This window comes from Acanthochromis polyacanthus, chromosome 6 (genome assembly GCF_021347895.1).
Source record: "Acanthochromis polyacanthus isolate Apoly-LR-REF ecotype Palm Island chromosome 6, KAUST_Apoly_ChrSc, whole genome shotgun sequence".
Classification (NCBI taxonomy): domain Eukaryota; kingdom Metazoa; phylum Chordata; class Actinopteri; family Pomacentridae; genus Acanthochromis; species Acanthochromis polyacanthus.
In genome coordinates this window covers 29,524,329-29,536,191 of record NC_067118.1, presented here as the reverse complement: position 1 = coordinate 29,536,191, position 11,863 = coordinate 29,524,329, and the positions used below count along the sequence as shown (strand labels likewise).

Below are 11,863 nucleotides of genomic sequence, written 5' to 3'. Positions count from 1 at the left end.
ACATAGAGATCAGTGAATGACATGCGTCCATAATGACACATTTTGCGAATGGGAATGATGTGTTGATGGAAAACTAGACGCTTGCTGCCTGTGTGTCTATGTGTTTGCAGAAGGGGGGAGGATTGCAGCGCCCCCTACTGGCGCAACTCGCATTTCCGTGACGTCAATTCAGCACTGGGAAGGAGACAGCTCCCTCCCCCAAAAAACCCAGCGCGCCTCACGTTGCATGGGTCCCCGGTTATTGATAACACAATTTACCCGCTGGGATCCATCCCAGGAACGTGAAACTCGTGGATACAGGCGCTGGAAATACGAGAGGCGCCCCGGAGCGAGGAAAAAACAACGATTCGCTCATTATCGCCGACAAATCGAGAGCCGAGCCCACCCCTTCACTTGACAACGCGACATCAACCAGGCAGAAAGGTATGGGAATGTCATACTATCCCGGTTAAATGCTGATTGAATTAGAAATCGGGCATCACAGGACGGTTGGGCAGGATGCTCGGTGCGGTGGCGCTCATGCCGCTCACACTGCACCACTGAACTGATGCTGGCAAGAGACGAATCATCGTCGATGGACGCCACTAAAATCATATTTGTGCAGCGAGAAAAAAAGCTCACATTACGAAAGATTTGTGTTGATGCCAGCGTTGAGTAAATGTAGAGACGCTGCGGCAGTTTCACTTGGCATGGACCATAGTGGGCATCGGGCTTGCAATTCATGCACGTCGGCTATGATGCTGCTGAGTGTCATCATCACATCCTCGGTTATTTAAAGATTGATCTTCCTGCGTGCGTGTGTGTATGCGTGTGTATATGCGTGTGTGTGTGTGTGTGTGTGTGTGTGTGTGTGTGTGTGTGTGTGTGTGTGTGTGTCTACGTGTGTGTGTGAGTGTGTGTGTGTGCACACAGCTCCTTCGCACAGGCCCGGTGCTTGTTTATTGCCCGTTTTTTCACGCTCTCATTTCGCTCCGCCGCCGTGGCTCTTTTCGTGCAGTGGTGCAGTACGAAGCACAGAGCTGTTGTAGGATATGTGAAATGGGTACATGTGCTCGCTGTCCTTTTCACACACACACACACACACACACACACATGCACGCACGAAAGCACATCCACACCGAGGCGGTTATGCAATTTGTCATATTCTTCAATACACACCACGCTCCTCGCTTGATGCATGACTGACGGCAGATGGGAGCTGCTCTGCTCCGGTCCCGTCAGATGCTGATGCTGCTCAGAGGGACAGTTAAAGAACAGGTGACAGTCAGGGGGCTGTGCACTGTGCAACCTCCTCTGGTCGATTCATTCATAAAGCCCATCTCCACGCTGGATGATGGCTCCACTGGGCCGGCTGGTTCTCCCATTCACAGGCACACAGATGAGGCTTTACTGCATGATTCAGACAGAATTTGGTTGTGGAGATGGAGTGGCTGAGTGGATAAACCGAGGGACTGGCTGAATGCCCAACTCACAGCACGACTCCACTGTTGTGGTGTTTTGCATTGTTTGAATAGAGAAAAAGTTAGTTCAAACTGTGGAAGATACTGGAGGTGAAAACAGCAGTGCTTTCAGCACTGGACAGTTCCATTATACCAAAATAATATCTTTTACTGGAGGATCTGTCCAGTGCTGAAATCAACCTACATGCTTACATCTGGAACAGCTGTATAGATACTGTAAGTTGACCTGAATGGTTATAAATCACTCTTAATGCATTTATTATCATAAATCCTCTTCTTCAGGCTTTTCTCTTGACTGTCCATCCTCCGTCCACCCTAACCTGCTGTGTTGGGGAAACCCCTGATGAGTGGGACCTGTATCCATGAGCCCCGTGCCCCTTCCCCCTCCCTGTCAGGCTTCAGTACCCCCATCTCGGAACCCCCCTATCGAAGACTCGATGGAGACACCCCTGCCTGCACCCCTGAAACGGACCTGACCCCCACACAGTGTGTTCTCCGTAACGTACTGTCCATTGACACCGGTGGACAGGTGGCGCCGAGCGGCAGCAGCCCCACTCCCAGTGATGGACCCTCGGCCCACTTTGACAACAGCGTGCTAAAACTACATGAACATGAGGCCTGCCAGTGTGGCGGCGGGGCCGAGGCGGGGCACAGTCCAGAGGCTGGCGCTGTTCGGAGCCAGTCAGAGAACATTCGGCTACAATCAGGAAGTGGAGGTTTTTTGGAGGGACTGTTTGGATGCCTAAAACCAGTCTGGACCATGATTGGAAAGGCCTACTCCACGGAACACAAACATAGCCAAGAAGGTATGTGAAGACAAATGTATCACCTCTATGCTGTGTGACCCTCTGTTGTGTTTGAAAGAGAAGTCGGACTAAACTGTGACTTAAACATGCCAGTCGATCAGTAAGTGAAAATGAGCACGTGAAGCTTCGACTTTGTAGTGGTGGAAAATGTTCAAGTGCAAATAAATAATCAGCAATTAATCTGCTCTCTGTATTTATCTAAACTTTTACGACTTTTCTCCCTTATTGCTTTTTTGGTGAAACATCGGTGCTGGGCCTCCAACAGTTATTTAAATAAATTGTGGTCAAGGCCCAAACCACAGCCTAAAAGGTTGGTAATTGCTGGTTTAACCTTCAACTCTGCATCATGTTTTTTAGTCCTTACTGAAAAGTAACTACAGCTGTCATAGAAAAATATTTAGCTCTGAAATGTAGTGGAGCGGAAGTTTAAAGTGGCAGAAAAATAGACAACCACTGCAAATTGCACTTAAACACAGCACTTGGGTAAATTAGTTTTGTTATTTTCCAAAACTACCGTAGACCTCAATTTTATTTTAATGCTCTGTGACTGCCACCTTGTCCTGTTGCCAACATGACTGTGTTTGTGGGTCTGTCAGTGCGGCTCATCAGCTACACTGAGTTTTCACAGCTGGTCAGGAGGAAGCGTTGTGTGCCTTCACCGCTGCAGCTCTCCAGAGATCTCGACACTTCAGTGGACCTCATGAAGAATTGATCAGCCTGTCTCTTTTATTCCGCCGGGCTCGTCCGTCTTTAGTGACCATGCTCTCACAGTCATTTAAGTAATGTCAGAATGACAGATGACAGACAGATTAGGCTATAAGTGGACTGTTGCTTTTCCCTCGATTTTTCTCTTATCTCTGGATAGAAATGTAATGGTCTACTGGATAAGTTGTCAATATGTCATTTGTTTGAACATGGCAAGCGCTTTGTATGATGTAATTGTGTCCCGTTAGCCTATTCTAATGTGTAACAGAGGCCTACCGTATCCTCAGCAAATCCCCTAACTCCCCTCTGTCCAAGCTGAGGGGAGAGCATGTTGACAATGTGAGGCTTTGTAATGTGTGATGTTGTAAGGTAATTACTTCAAATATGCTGCTGGAAATAATCAGTTGTAGTGCTTGTAATTTCTGTGTAACTTTCCACAGTTTCACATTGACTTATTGAGTTTTGTTTTGTTGGCTTGTTGGTGTGAGTTTAGAGTCCTGGGAAGTTCCTTTTGAGGAAATCTCTGACCTGCAGTGGGTGGGCAGCGGGGCACAGGGGGCCGTTTTCCTCGGCAAGTTCCATGGAGAAGACGTAGCAGTAAAGAAAGTGCGGGACATCAAAGAGACAGAGATCAAACACCTCCGAAAACTCAAGCACCCCAACATCATCACTTTCAAGTGAGGAAACTACTACTGGTATTTTACGGGTCACATATTTCAGCGATTTAACTCTGATCATGTCTTCCCTTTCTGTTCACTGGTGCGCCATTATCTTCCTGCTTTGCTTCCTTCCAGGGGTGTGTGCACGCAGGCACCTTGTTACTGTATCTTAATGGAATATTGTGCTCAAGGCCAGCTGTATGAGGTACTGAGGGCAGGCCGTAAAATTACCCCATCCCTCCTGGTTGACTGGTCCATGGGCATCGCAGGTGGCATGAACTACCTACACCTCCACAAAATCATCCACCGAGACCTCAAGTCCCCCAAGTAAGACTCAGCACGGCCGAATGATGAGTTTCATCCAGTGCGGGAGCTGAAATTTCACATTTTGTCCTTTTAATCTCACCTTTGCAGCATGCTGATCACACACGATGACCTGGTGAAGATCTCTGACTTCGGCACCTCAAAGGAGCTCAGTGACAAGAGCACCAAGATGTCCTTTGCCGGCACCGTGGCCTGGATGGCTCCTGAAGTAATTCGGAATGAACCGGTTTCAGAAAAGGTGGACATCTGGTAAGTCTGATAAGCAGTCACTTTTTTTTTTTTTTTTTTTTACAAATCCATCAGCAAGTTTTCCATGAGTGAGTATGGCAATTTAGAAATTACCTTTTATATACTGCACTACAGAAAAAGTGCCGATAATGTACTGTGAGTTAATAGCTGTGATCACAATTCTGCAGTTGTTGTCCCGCTGAGGTATTCAAAGTTCTACTTCCTGCTCTTTTGTATGTCTGAACTGTCTTGTGATTTCTACATATCTAATTTGTTCTCAAGACTTTTGTTAAAGACTCCAATGAAATTTCCTAAACAAATAAATCTCTTAAAGGTCCTTTGGAGTGGTGCTGTGGGAGATGCTAACTGGGGAGATCCCTTATAAAGATGTAGACTCATCTGCCATCATCTGGGGTGTGGGAAACAACAGCCTTCAGCTGCCCATACCTGAGAGCTGCCCAGATGGTTTCAAGATCCTCCTCAGACAGTGCTGGTGAGCAGTGCCTGCAAATGGACAGTTGGAAGAATAATGAGCACAGCAGGGAGGAGAGGACAAAGGAGCGCACAAGAGTAGTGGAAGCAAGGGTTGAAAGTAGTAGCATGGGGGGAGGCGTTTATCTGTGGTTTAAGGACTTTATTGATTTTACAGTGCATTGTAAATGTACACAGCTGTGCTTCTCATCTTGGGTTTGCAGGAACTGCAAGCCCAGAAATAGGCCTTCTTTCCGTCAGATCCTTCTTCATCTGGATATAGCATCAGCTGATGTACTGTCCACTCCACAAGAAACGTACTTCAAGTCTCAGGTATGGTTGCTTCTCTGAGTCTAGATCTGAATGTCAGAATGTATTATTTCATTTTATACCAAACAAACAGACACAAATACACATGCACCCACCCATGTTTGCAAAGTAATCAGACATGTAAAGAGAACTGGTTTTATAGCCAGGTCTGACTAGACAGAGCTGGTTAACAGAAATGTGCTCTCATCAGGCTGAATGGCGAGAAGAGGTGAAGCAGCACTTTGAGAAGATTAAATCGGAGGGCACTTGTCTCCACCGACTCGATGAGGAACTGATCAACCGACGCAGAGAGGAGCTCAGGTTGATTTTTTACTGTTAGATCTCATATATATCATTTCAGGTTAACTCAAGGTGGTGCACTACACCAGATTAATTGCAACCAAAGCTTACATGTATGAGGCCATGCTCCCTCTGTCCCATTTCTTGCTGTCACTCCTTTGTCTGCCCCTCTGGATGAAATAAGTACCTTGAGTGCCCGTCTATTATAAAGGATTTAGATTCTCTCATGCGGATGCACAATGACATCAGCAGCTTCTTTTCTCCACAGGCATGCTTTGGACATTCGTGAGCACTACGAGAGGAAACTGGAGAGGGCTAACAACCTTTACATGGAGCTTAGCGCTGTCATGCTGCAGCTGGAGCTCAAAGAGAAAGAGCTGCAGAGGTACAAATATGCTTGAAAAATGGTAATGCTCTTTACGAATTGATAAACCCCAGTGCATTTACACTTTGGTATTTCTTTCCAGGAGAGAACAGTCTTTGGACAAGAAGTATCCAGGGCTGTTCAAGCACCATAGCTCCAGACAGGGCAGCTCCTCCAACTCCATGGACAAACTCATCAAGAAGAGAAATGTCCCACAGAAACTGCCCTCAGGAAAGAGGTGTGAGATCTCATTTCAGTGGGTATTGCTGATAAATGATTTAAATTGAAATGGATAAATGAACATTCTTCAGGCTTGTGGATTGTAGTTGTTGACTAATCCCTCCCACTCTTCCAGACCAGACATCCTGAAGTCTGAGGTAATCATTCCCAAAATGGATTCCTCCGTCATGCAAGTCACTATCCCAGCCTGCCCCAACAGAAGCTCCACTTCCCCCAGCCGGTCTCGGAGGGTAAAGACCCGCCACCGCAAGCCTGGAAAGGGCAGCAGCGGGGACCTGGCTGGACTCAAGGCGACTCAGTCCTCCCCCAACAGGGACACAACTGCCCAAGCTAACAGTTCTACCACTAACACCTCCAAGCAGCTCCTGGAGCCCTCTGCAGCCCTGCGGGGCCTCAGCCACGAGCAGCAGCAGAGGCAGCTATCCTCCTCCAGCCCCGACCTCATCTGCACCACACTGGAGGCAGAAGGCCAGGGAAAAGGGGAGCCCTCTGTAGGTGGGCTGGAGAGAGGGGGGAGTCTGAGTGCCTCTGCTGGTTTAGGGGGGTCAGAGGGAGGGGCAGCTGGTCTGGATGACCTCACAGAAACTCCTCCACGCAGCGACACTCCCAGCGAGGACGCAGCTTCGTTCCCGTTCTCCAGCAGCCCAGACTCGCCGTGTGGGAGGGGGGCAGCAGCAGGACGAGGATCTCTGGGATCTCCACGCCTTCCTCACGACGGCGAGGACAAAGAGGAGGGAGCCGGTGCTGTGAGATTGCCACGGGGGGCATCAGGGGGGATTGGGAGTCAGCACCTCACACCGTCAGCCATTCTGTACAGGGCAGCTATCACACGCAAACAGGTGAGGTGCTGGATATCTGTTCACGTTCCTCGCTGTTCTTCTGGTGATACTTTGATCATTTTCACTTGTGCATTTTTCCTGTATCTCACGACAGAGGCGTGGAGTGTCATCAGAAGAGGAGGAGGGTGAAGTTGACAGTGAGGTTGAGTTACCACGGAGACGGTGAGTAACTTGGTGTCCTCTGTCGCTTGAATATTCCCTCAAGCCATCTTCCTTCTCTGAGAAGTTGCTGATTTATTCGAAGAACTAAGAACAATTTCTGATTTACGTCACATTTTTGCACATGCAGTGATTTTACAACTCAGTTTAGTTGTTTCTTTTTTAATTTCTCCAGACGTCCAACTAGCATTACCAAGTGCCAGTCGGTGTCTACCTTCAGCTCAGAGAACCTGTCGGTATCGGACGGTGAGGAGGGCCACACCACTGACCACTCTCACAGTGGTACTCCTGACGTGGTTAGCACCAACACTGACGACAGACTGGACGACCGCAGCGACGACCTCCTCTCTCAGGGGTCGGAGATCCCAGCGGACAACACCGATCCAGCGCAGGCTTCTGATGGCCTGTCGGAGAGAGACGGGGCTCTGGGGCAGGGCAAAGCTCAGCTGGACGCCGGGCAGAATCCAAATGAGGTAAAGAAGCTCCACCGAGGATTGCATGTGTCAGTTTGTGTCATCCTCTTTCACTATTGTAACCAGTGGTAGAAAGTATATTTACTTAAGATCTGTACATAAATGTATTTTTTTTGTACTTTACTTGAGTAAATACATTTTATTTTATCACTGTAATAGACTATAGTTACTGATCAGATTAATAACAACATGATGAACCTAAAAAAAAGTAAAACATATTTAAAGATTAAACCACAGATTCCTGACCTTTTTGGCCTTTGATACCTTATAAAAAAGCAGGTTCTAGTTGGGACCTTTTTGTCACATTATCAGTGTTGGAGTTCTCAGATTATTTTATTTAAAAACCCTATGAAGCTAAAAACAAACAAAAAAAACATTTATCCTCATTTTCCCTTAAAATGATCAGGAAAATGTTGGAGAGATTGAACAGATTTGTTAGCAAGACTATTTTTATTTTTACCTAAACCATAAATTCTCATGATCCCTCAGATTTATCTGGTGATCCTTATGAGGGGGCCTGACCCCGATGTTGGAAACCAGTTGACAAAAATGTCAGATTGTATCTAAAATAGAGAAACTATCCCCACTTTGTCCCACTACAGTAATGAAATGCTGCTTCTTTTTTAAACTGCTGAATGAGCACTTTTCTTTTGATACTTTGAGTACTTTTACCTTCTGACCCTCAAGCAGTTTCTTTGTCTGTTTTGTTTCTGTCACATTTTTACTTGCTGTGGGCTCATTTTTCACTGCAAAACAAACATTCTGCAGCTCTGTGGAAACAGTAGACCCATGGCAAGATGGCAAGATGTAGAGAAAACTCAAAAATGCATTTTTGTGCTATATGACAAAAATTAAATGTCACAAATCTAAAAAAAAAACAACTCTTTGATTATTATTATTATTATCATGTAAGTTTTAAAAAACAATTTCCCACAGGTGTTACTGGAACTGGGAAAATGGTAAATCTGCATGATATAGATATAGAACTTTTTCATCGATATCCAGTAATATTGTTATCACGAATCTTTTGGGTACCCAGAGAAAACCCATGCATACGCAGGGAGAACATGCAAACTCCACACAGAGAGATACCAGGCCCAGGCCGGGACTTGGACCAGGGATCTTCTAGCTGTGAGGCGACAGTGCTAACCACTGATCTACTACACAGCCCTAAATTAGGCATGTAAAATACAATTGTTTCAATGAACTATAATGATTTGAAGTTTAGATTTGAATAATTTTTCCAACGGTGAGTAGTTCAAGGACTATCTAAAAAGTAAAAATCTGCTTCTCTCTATGATTGACAATTTCTGTTTCAGATAATTGTTGTCATTTTTGCAATTTTTTTAAAGAGATAACGAGCTTTTCGATCCAGCTGGTGGGATATGGGGTTCAGAGGGTTAATATTTAATAATACTGAACCTTCACTTCCCTTACTTTTAGTACCAAAACATTTCATGTCTGTTGCAGCTCATGTATGACACCTTCTCCCACTTCACACTCTCTCTTCAGAGTCGGGCTTTGTGTGATGATTCTGACTGCGACAGCGCTGAGTTGGACCAGTCAGGCAGCGGAGAGCCCAGCCGTCCTCCCAGCGCTGGAGCGTGGGTGCCGCCGTCTCAGCCCTACCAGGGGTACCCACCAACGCCCCATACAGGACCTCCATAGGACACTAGCAAAGACCTCCAGCTACCCTACAGTGAACAACCATCACAGGCGTACACCAATCTGTCAGTGCAGTACATTACTGTTGTCATGAGGGATCACACCTACTACACCACTCAGACTATGACAAGTTGACTTATGGTGTCTCATAAGTTTGTTGGCTGGCAAACCTCCATCAGATGACATAGGACATTTGTCATAACCTGACATCAGATATTTTGGCAGCTTGTGACATCAGATAAATGTCATTTAGGTTCAGTAGGGTTTGTTTAGGCAAGACAGTTACCAAGGTAACCATAGCCACTGCTCCAGTTCAGCAAAAACCCTTCCACAGACGCACACGCACGCACAAGAAGATACGACACTCTTAGTCCTTTAAACACTCTAACCCTCACTCTGGGAGCATCCTCCATGGTACTCCACACACTAATGCATCAAATACTAATGAATAATAATGTAAATATCCATTACATACCACATGAGAAATATCTAACTTTATTTTATTTGTAAGATAAAATGTAAGACTAAACGGTATGCAGCCCTGTGAACAAATGCATGACTACATGTTTATAATTTATGGTTTGAATGTGTCCGTTTTATATTTTGTGAAAGTTTACACTTTTTTAATCCTGGAAATATTAATTCAGTTATTTTATTTTTTTGTTAATAAATGTCAGCACTCAAGAAAAAAAAATCTAAATGGAATGAAAATCTCACCGAGACATTGATCATGATGCATAATTAGGATTCTCAGTAGATAATATGTTATTTTTTTTAACCCTCCTACTACTGAGTTTTAAATACACATATGACACGCTTGAGGTTTTTATTGAGTTTATCAAATTTTAGTAAGGAGACCTTTGGGTTCACTCAAAATGCACCTCCGCTATTGTAAGTACACATCGTTGATCATTTTAGTAGGTACACCAAGCTAAGTCAAAACCACAGGATTCCTGTGACACATTCTAAGATCATGTTGTTCCTAGTGGAGAATTTTTGTTGAAAGTAATTCAGAGGTGTTGATTGAATTCTATGGAAATTTTATAGGATGTTATGTGGTGCTGTAAACTGTATTTCGGTATTATACGGACAGGTGTTTCTTTTATTTAGCCAAAGGTCATTGATTTAAATGGAGTGCACAAAATAATAGTAACATCTGTTGTTACCATCAACACAAATGACATCCTATAAAATTACCACACGGTTGAATCTCCATTTCTCTACAATAGTTTCAACATGAATTTAACACTAAAATTTTCATGAAAGAAGCATTTAATGCAGGACTGCAGTATTAGTTTTAGCTAAGTGTACCGTTGTTCTAGGTTCTCAAATTGTTGGTTTTTCAAAAGTTGCATTCATGGAAATGACTAGAAAGTGCAATTTGAAACAACTCCCAATTTAGAATATATGTTATGTCACACATCTAACCTTGTCAGTGGGTTTACAAATTTAGTCCATCCTCTTTGTGTGACAGTAATGCTTTTGATTATGTGTAATGTGGTAATGCTCCATTAAATTTATCAAATAGTGGACAAGGAGCTGAAACTTCACTTTTACAAATTATGTTGCAAACCAAATCTGTCTAAAAAAATCGCAATTAGATATTTTTCCAAATTGTTCAGCCTAGGAATGACCTTTGACATGTACTAGTAGCTAACCAAGATAGCAGTCCTCTGCTAATTTAGCATTGTGCTGTTGCACTCATGATGGAGAATTTAGAACAGCATTAAAATAGACACATGAGAAGTAGGGATATCTCATGTTTATTTCTGTAGGCTGTACATTCAATGCATTTTCGTCATTTATCAAAGCCTGGCGCCTACATTACCCATAACACAACGCATTTACGTCAGGTAATAGTTTGCTTTACATTAGCTAGAGCCGTTATTAATGGCAGTAGCTTATGGTGCTAGCTGTGTGCTTTTCGCGGCTAATGTCACCTGGAGTTCCTGGTCTCCCACCAAAATAATGAGCGTGAGTTTTTCCTTTAAATATCTATTTTCCAGAACATAACGCCCACACGGGTTAAACTGGTAAACGTGTTGTTTTTCGTAACTTTAAATCTCCGGGGTTTCGAACTTTTCAGGAGTAACCGACACTGACTCAAGTTGGCGTCTGTTCCGTTAGTATGCTGCTGCCTTCTGGTCTTATCGTTTGACTCGTAATTACGATAAGCAGAGTGTGAATTCTGACTTCTAATTCATACAGACTTATTTAATGTAACTAAAGTGACTAATATAGACTATTTGTTGTAACTACCTGCTTAGCCCAGAGCTTACTGTTTAGGAAAATGCATAAACAGTCACGTCAGTTTTTCCTATTCTGCCCACGTCGTTTGAAGGCAGCAAAAGTCACGAAGGAGTCCACTCCAAGAAGAGTAAACAAAAACATTAATGGGCAAAATTAGTGGCGTTCTCCGTTTTAGCAATGAACCAAAGGGCCTCCTGTAGTTGGTGACATTGGCAGGCTTAATAAAAACCTCACCTGTTCCTTTTACCCTTTAAGATTACTGCAGAAGTAGCCAGATAAAGAATAGAGCACTTCTCTGTGGTGATTACTAGTAGAACAGTAAGTATCCTTTGGGTTTGAATAGAAATGTTTTGTTTTTATACAGCATTGCACATTGTACCTGTAACATAGGAATTATATCAAAGGCAAAAATATTATGACCAACAATAAATAATGTATTGGTTAAAAAAAAAAAAAGCGTGTCATGTTTGTTTGAAAAGACAGACCTTGTCATAGCTACAATTTGTGCTGTTGTTGCACCACAAAAGACAGCTGAATGAGAAATAAATGACTATTTTCAATGACTTAAAGCATGTCCAAACTGTTCCAGTGTCATTTCTTGATGTAAAAAA

General features: G+C 44.0%; 1 protein-coding gene across 2 annotated transcripts; it reads left to right on the top strand.

Annotated features, from left to right (window-relative positions):
* The first annotated feature begins 152 nt into the window (after nucleotides 1-152).
* map3k12 (mitogen-activated protein kinase kinase kinase 12) lies at nucleotides 153-11,826 on the top strand. Of its 2 annotated transcripts, none has more exons than XM_022204512.2 (14): nucleotides 153-423; nucleotides 1,743-2,266; nucleotides 3,465-3,648; nucleotides 3,766-3,957; nucleotides 4,045-4,203; nucleotides 4,517-4,675; nucleotides 4,878-4,986; nucleotides 5,174-5,283; nucleotides 5,531-5,647; nucleotides 5,730-5,882; nucleotides 5,982-6,705; nucleotides 6,800-6,867; nucleotides 7,040-7,337; nucleotides 8,850-11,826. In XM_022204512.2, exons 2-14 carry the CDS (start codon nucleotides 1,804-1,806, stop codon nucleotides 9,003-9,005), a joined length of 2,892 nt encoding a protein of 963 aa, XP_022060204.1. In that variant the 5' UTR covers nucleotides 153-423; nucleotides 1,743-1,803; the 3' UTR covers nucleotides 9,006-11,826. The 2 variants fall into 2 exon arrangements, with proteins under 2 accessions (XP_022060204.1, XP_022060206.1); XM_022204514.2 differs by having other exon boundaries at nucleotides 154-423; nucleotides 5,730-5,864.
* The last annotated feature ends 37 nt before the right edge of the window (nucleotides 11,827-11,863 follow it).

Excerpts from the sequence above, each read along its gene's own strand:
- map3k12 (XM_022204512.2), top strand. The coding sequence starts at position 1,804 with ATGAGTGGGACCTGTATCCATGAGCCCCGTGCCCCTTCCCCCTCCCTG. Across the intron at positions 5,284-5,530 it reads CGACGCAGAGAGGAGCTCAG|GCATGCTTTGGACATTCGTG; the intron begins GTTGATTTTTTA and ends TTTTCTCCACAG. Across the intron at positions 7,338-8,849 it reads CCGGGCAGAATCCAAATGAG|AGTCGGGCTTTGTGTGATGA; the intron begins GTAAAGAAGCTC and ends CTCTCTCTTCAG.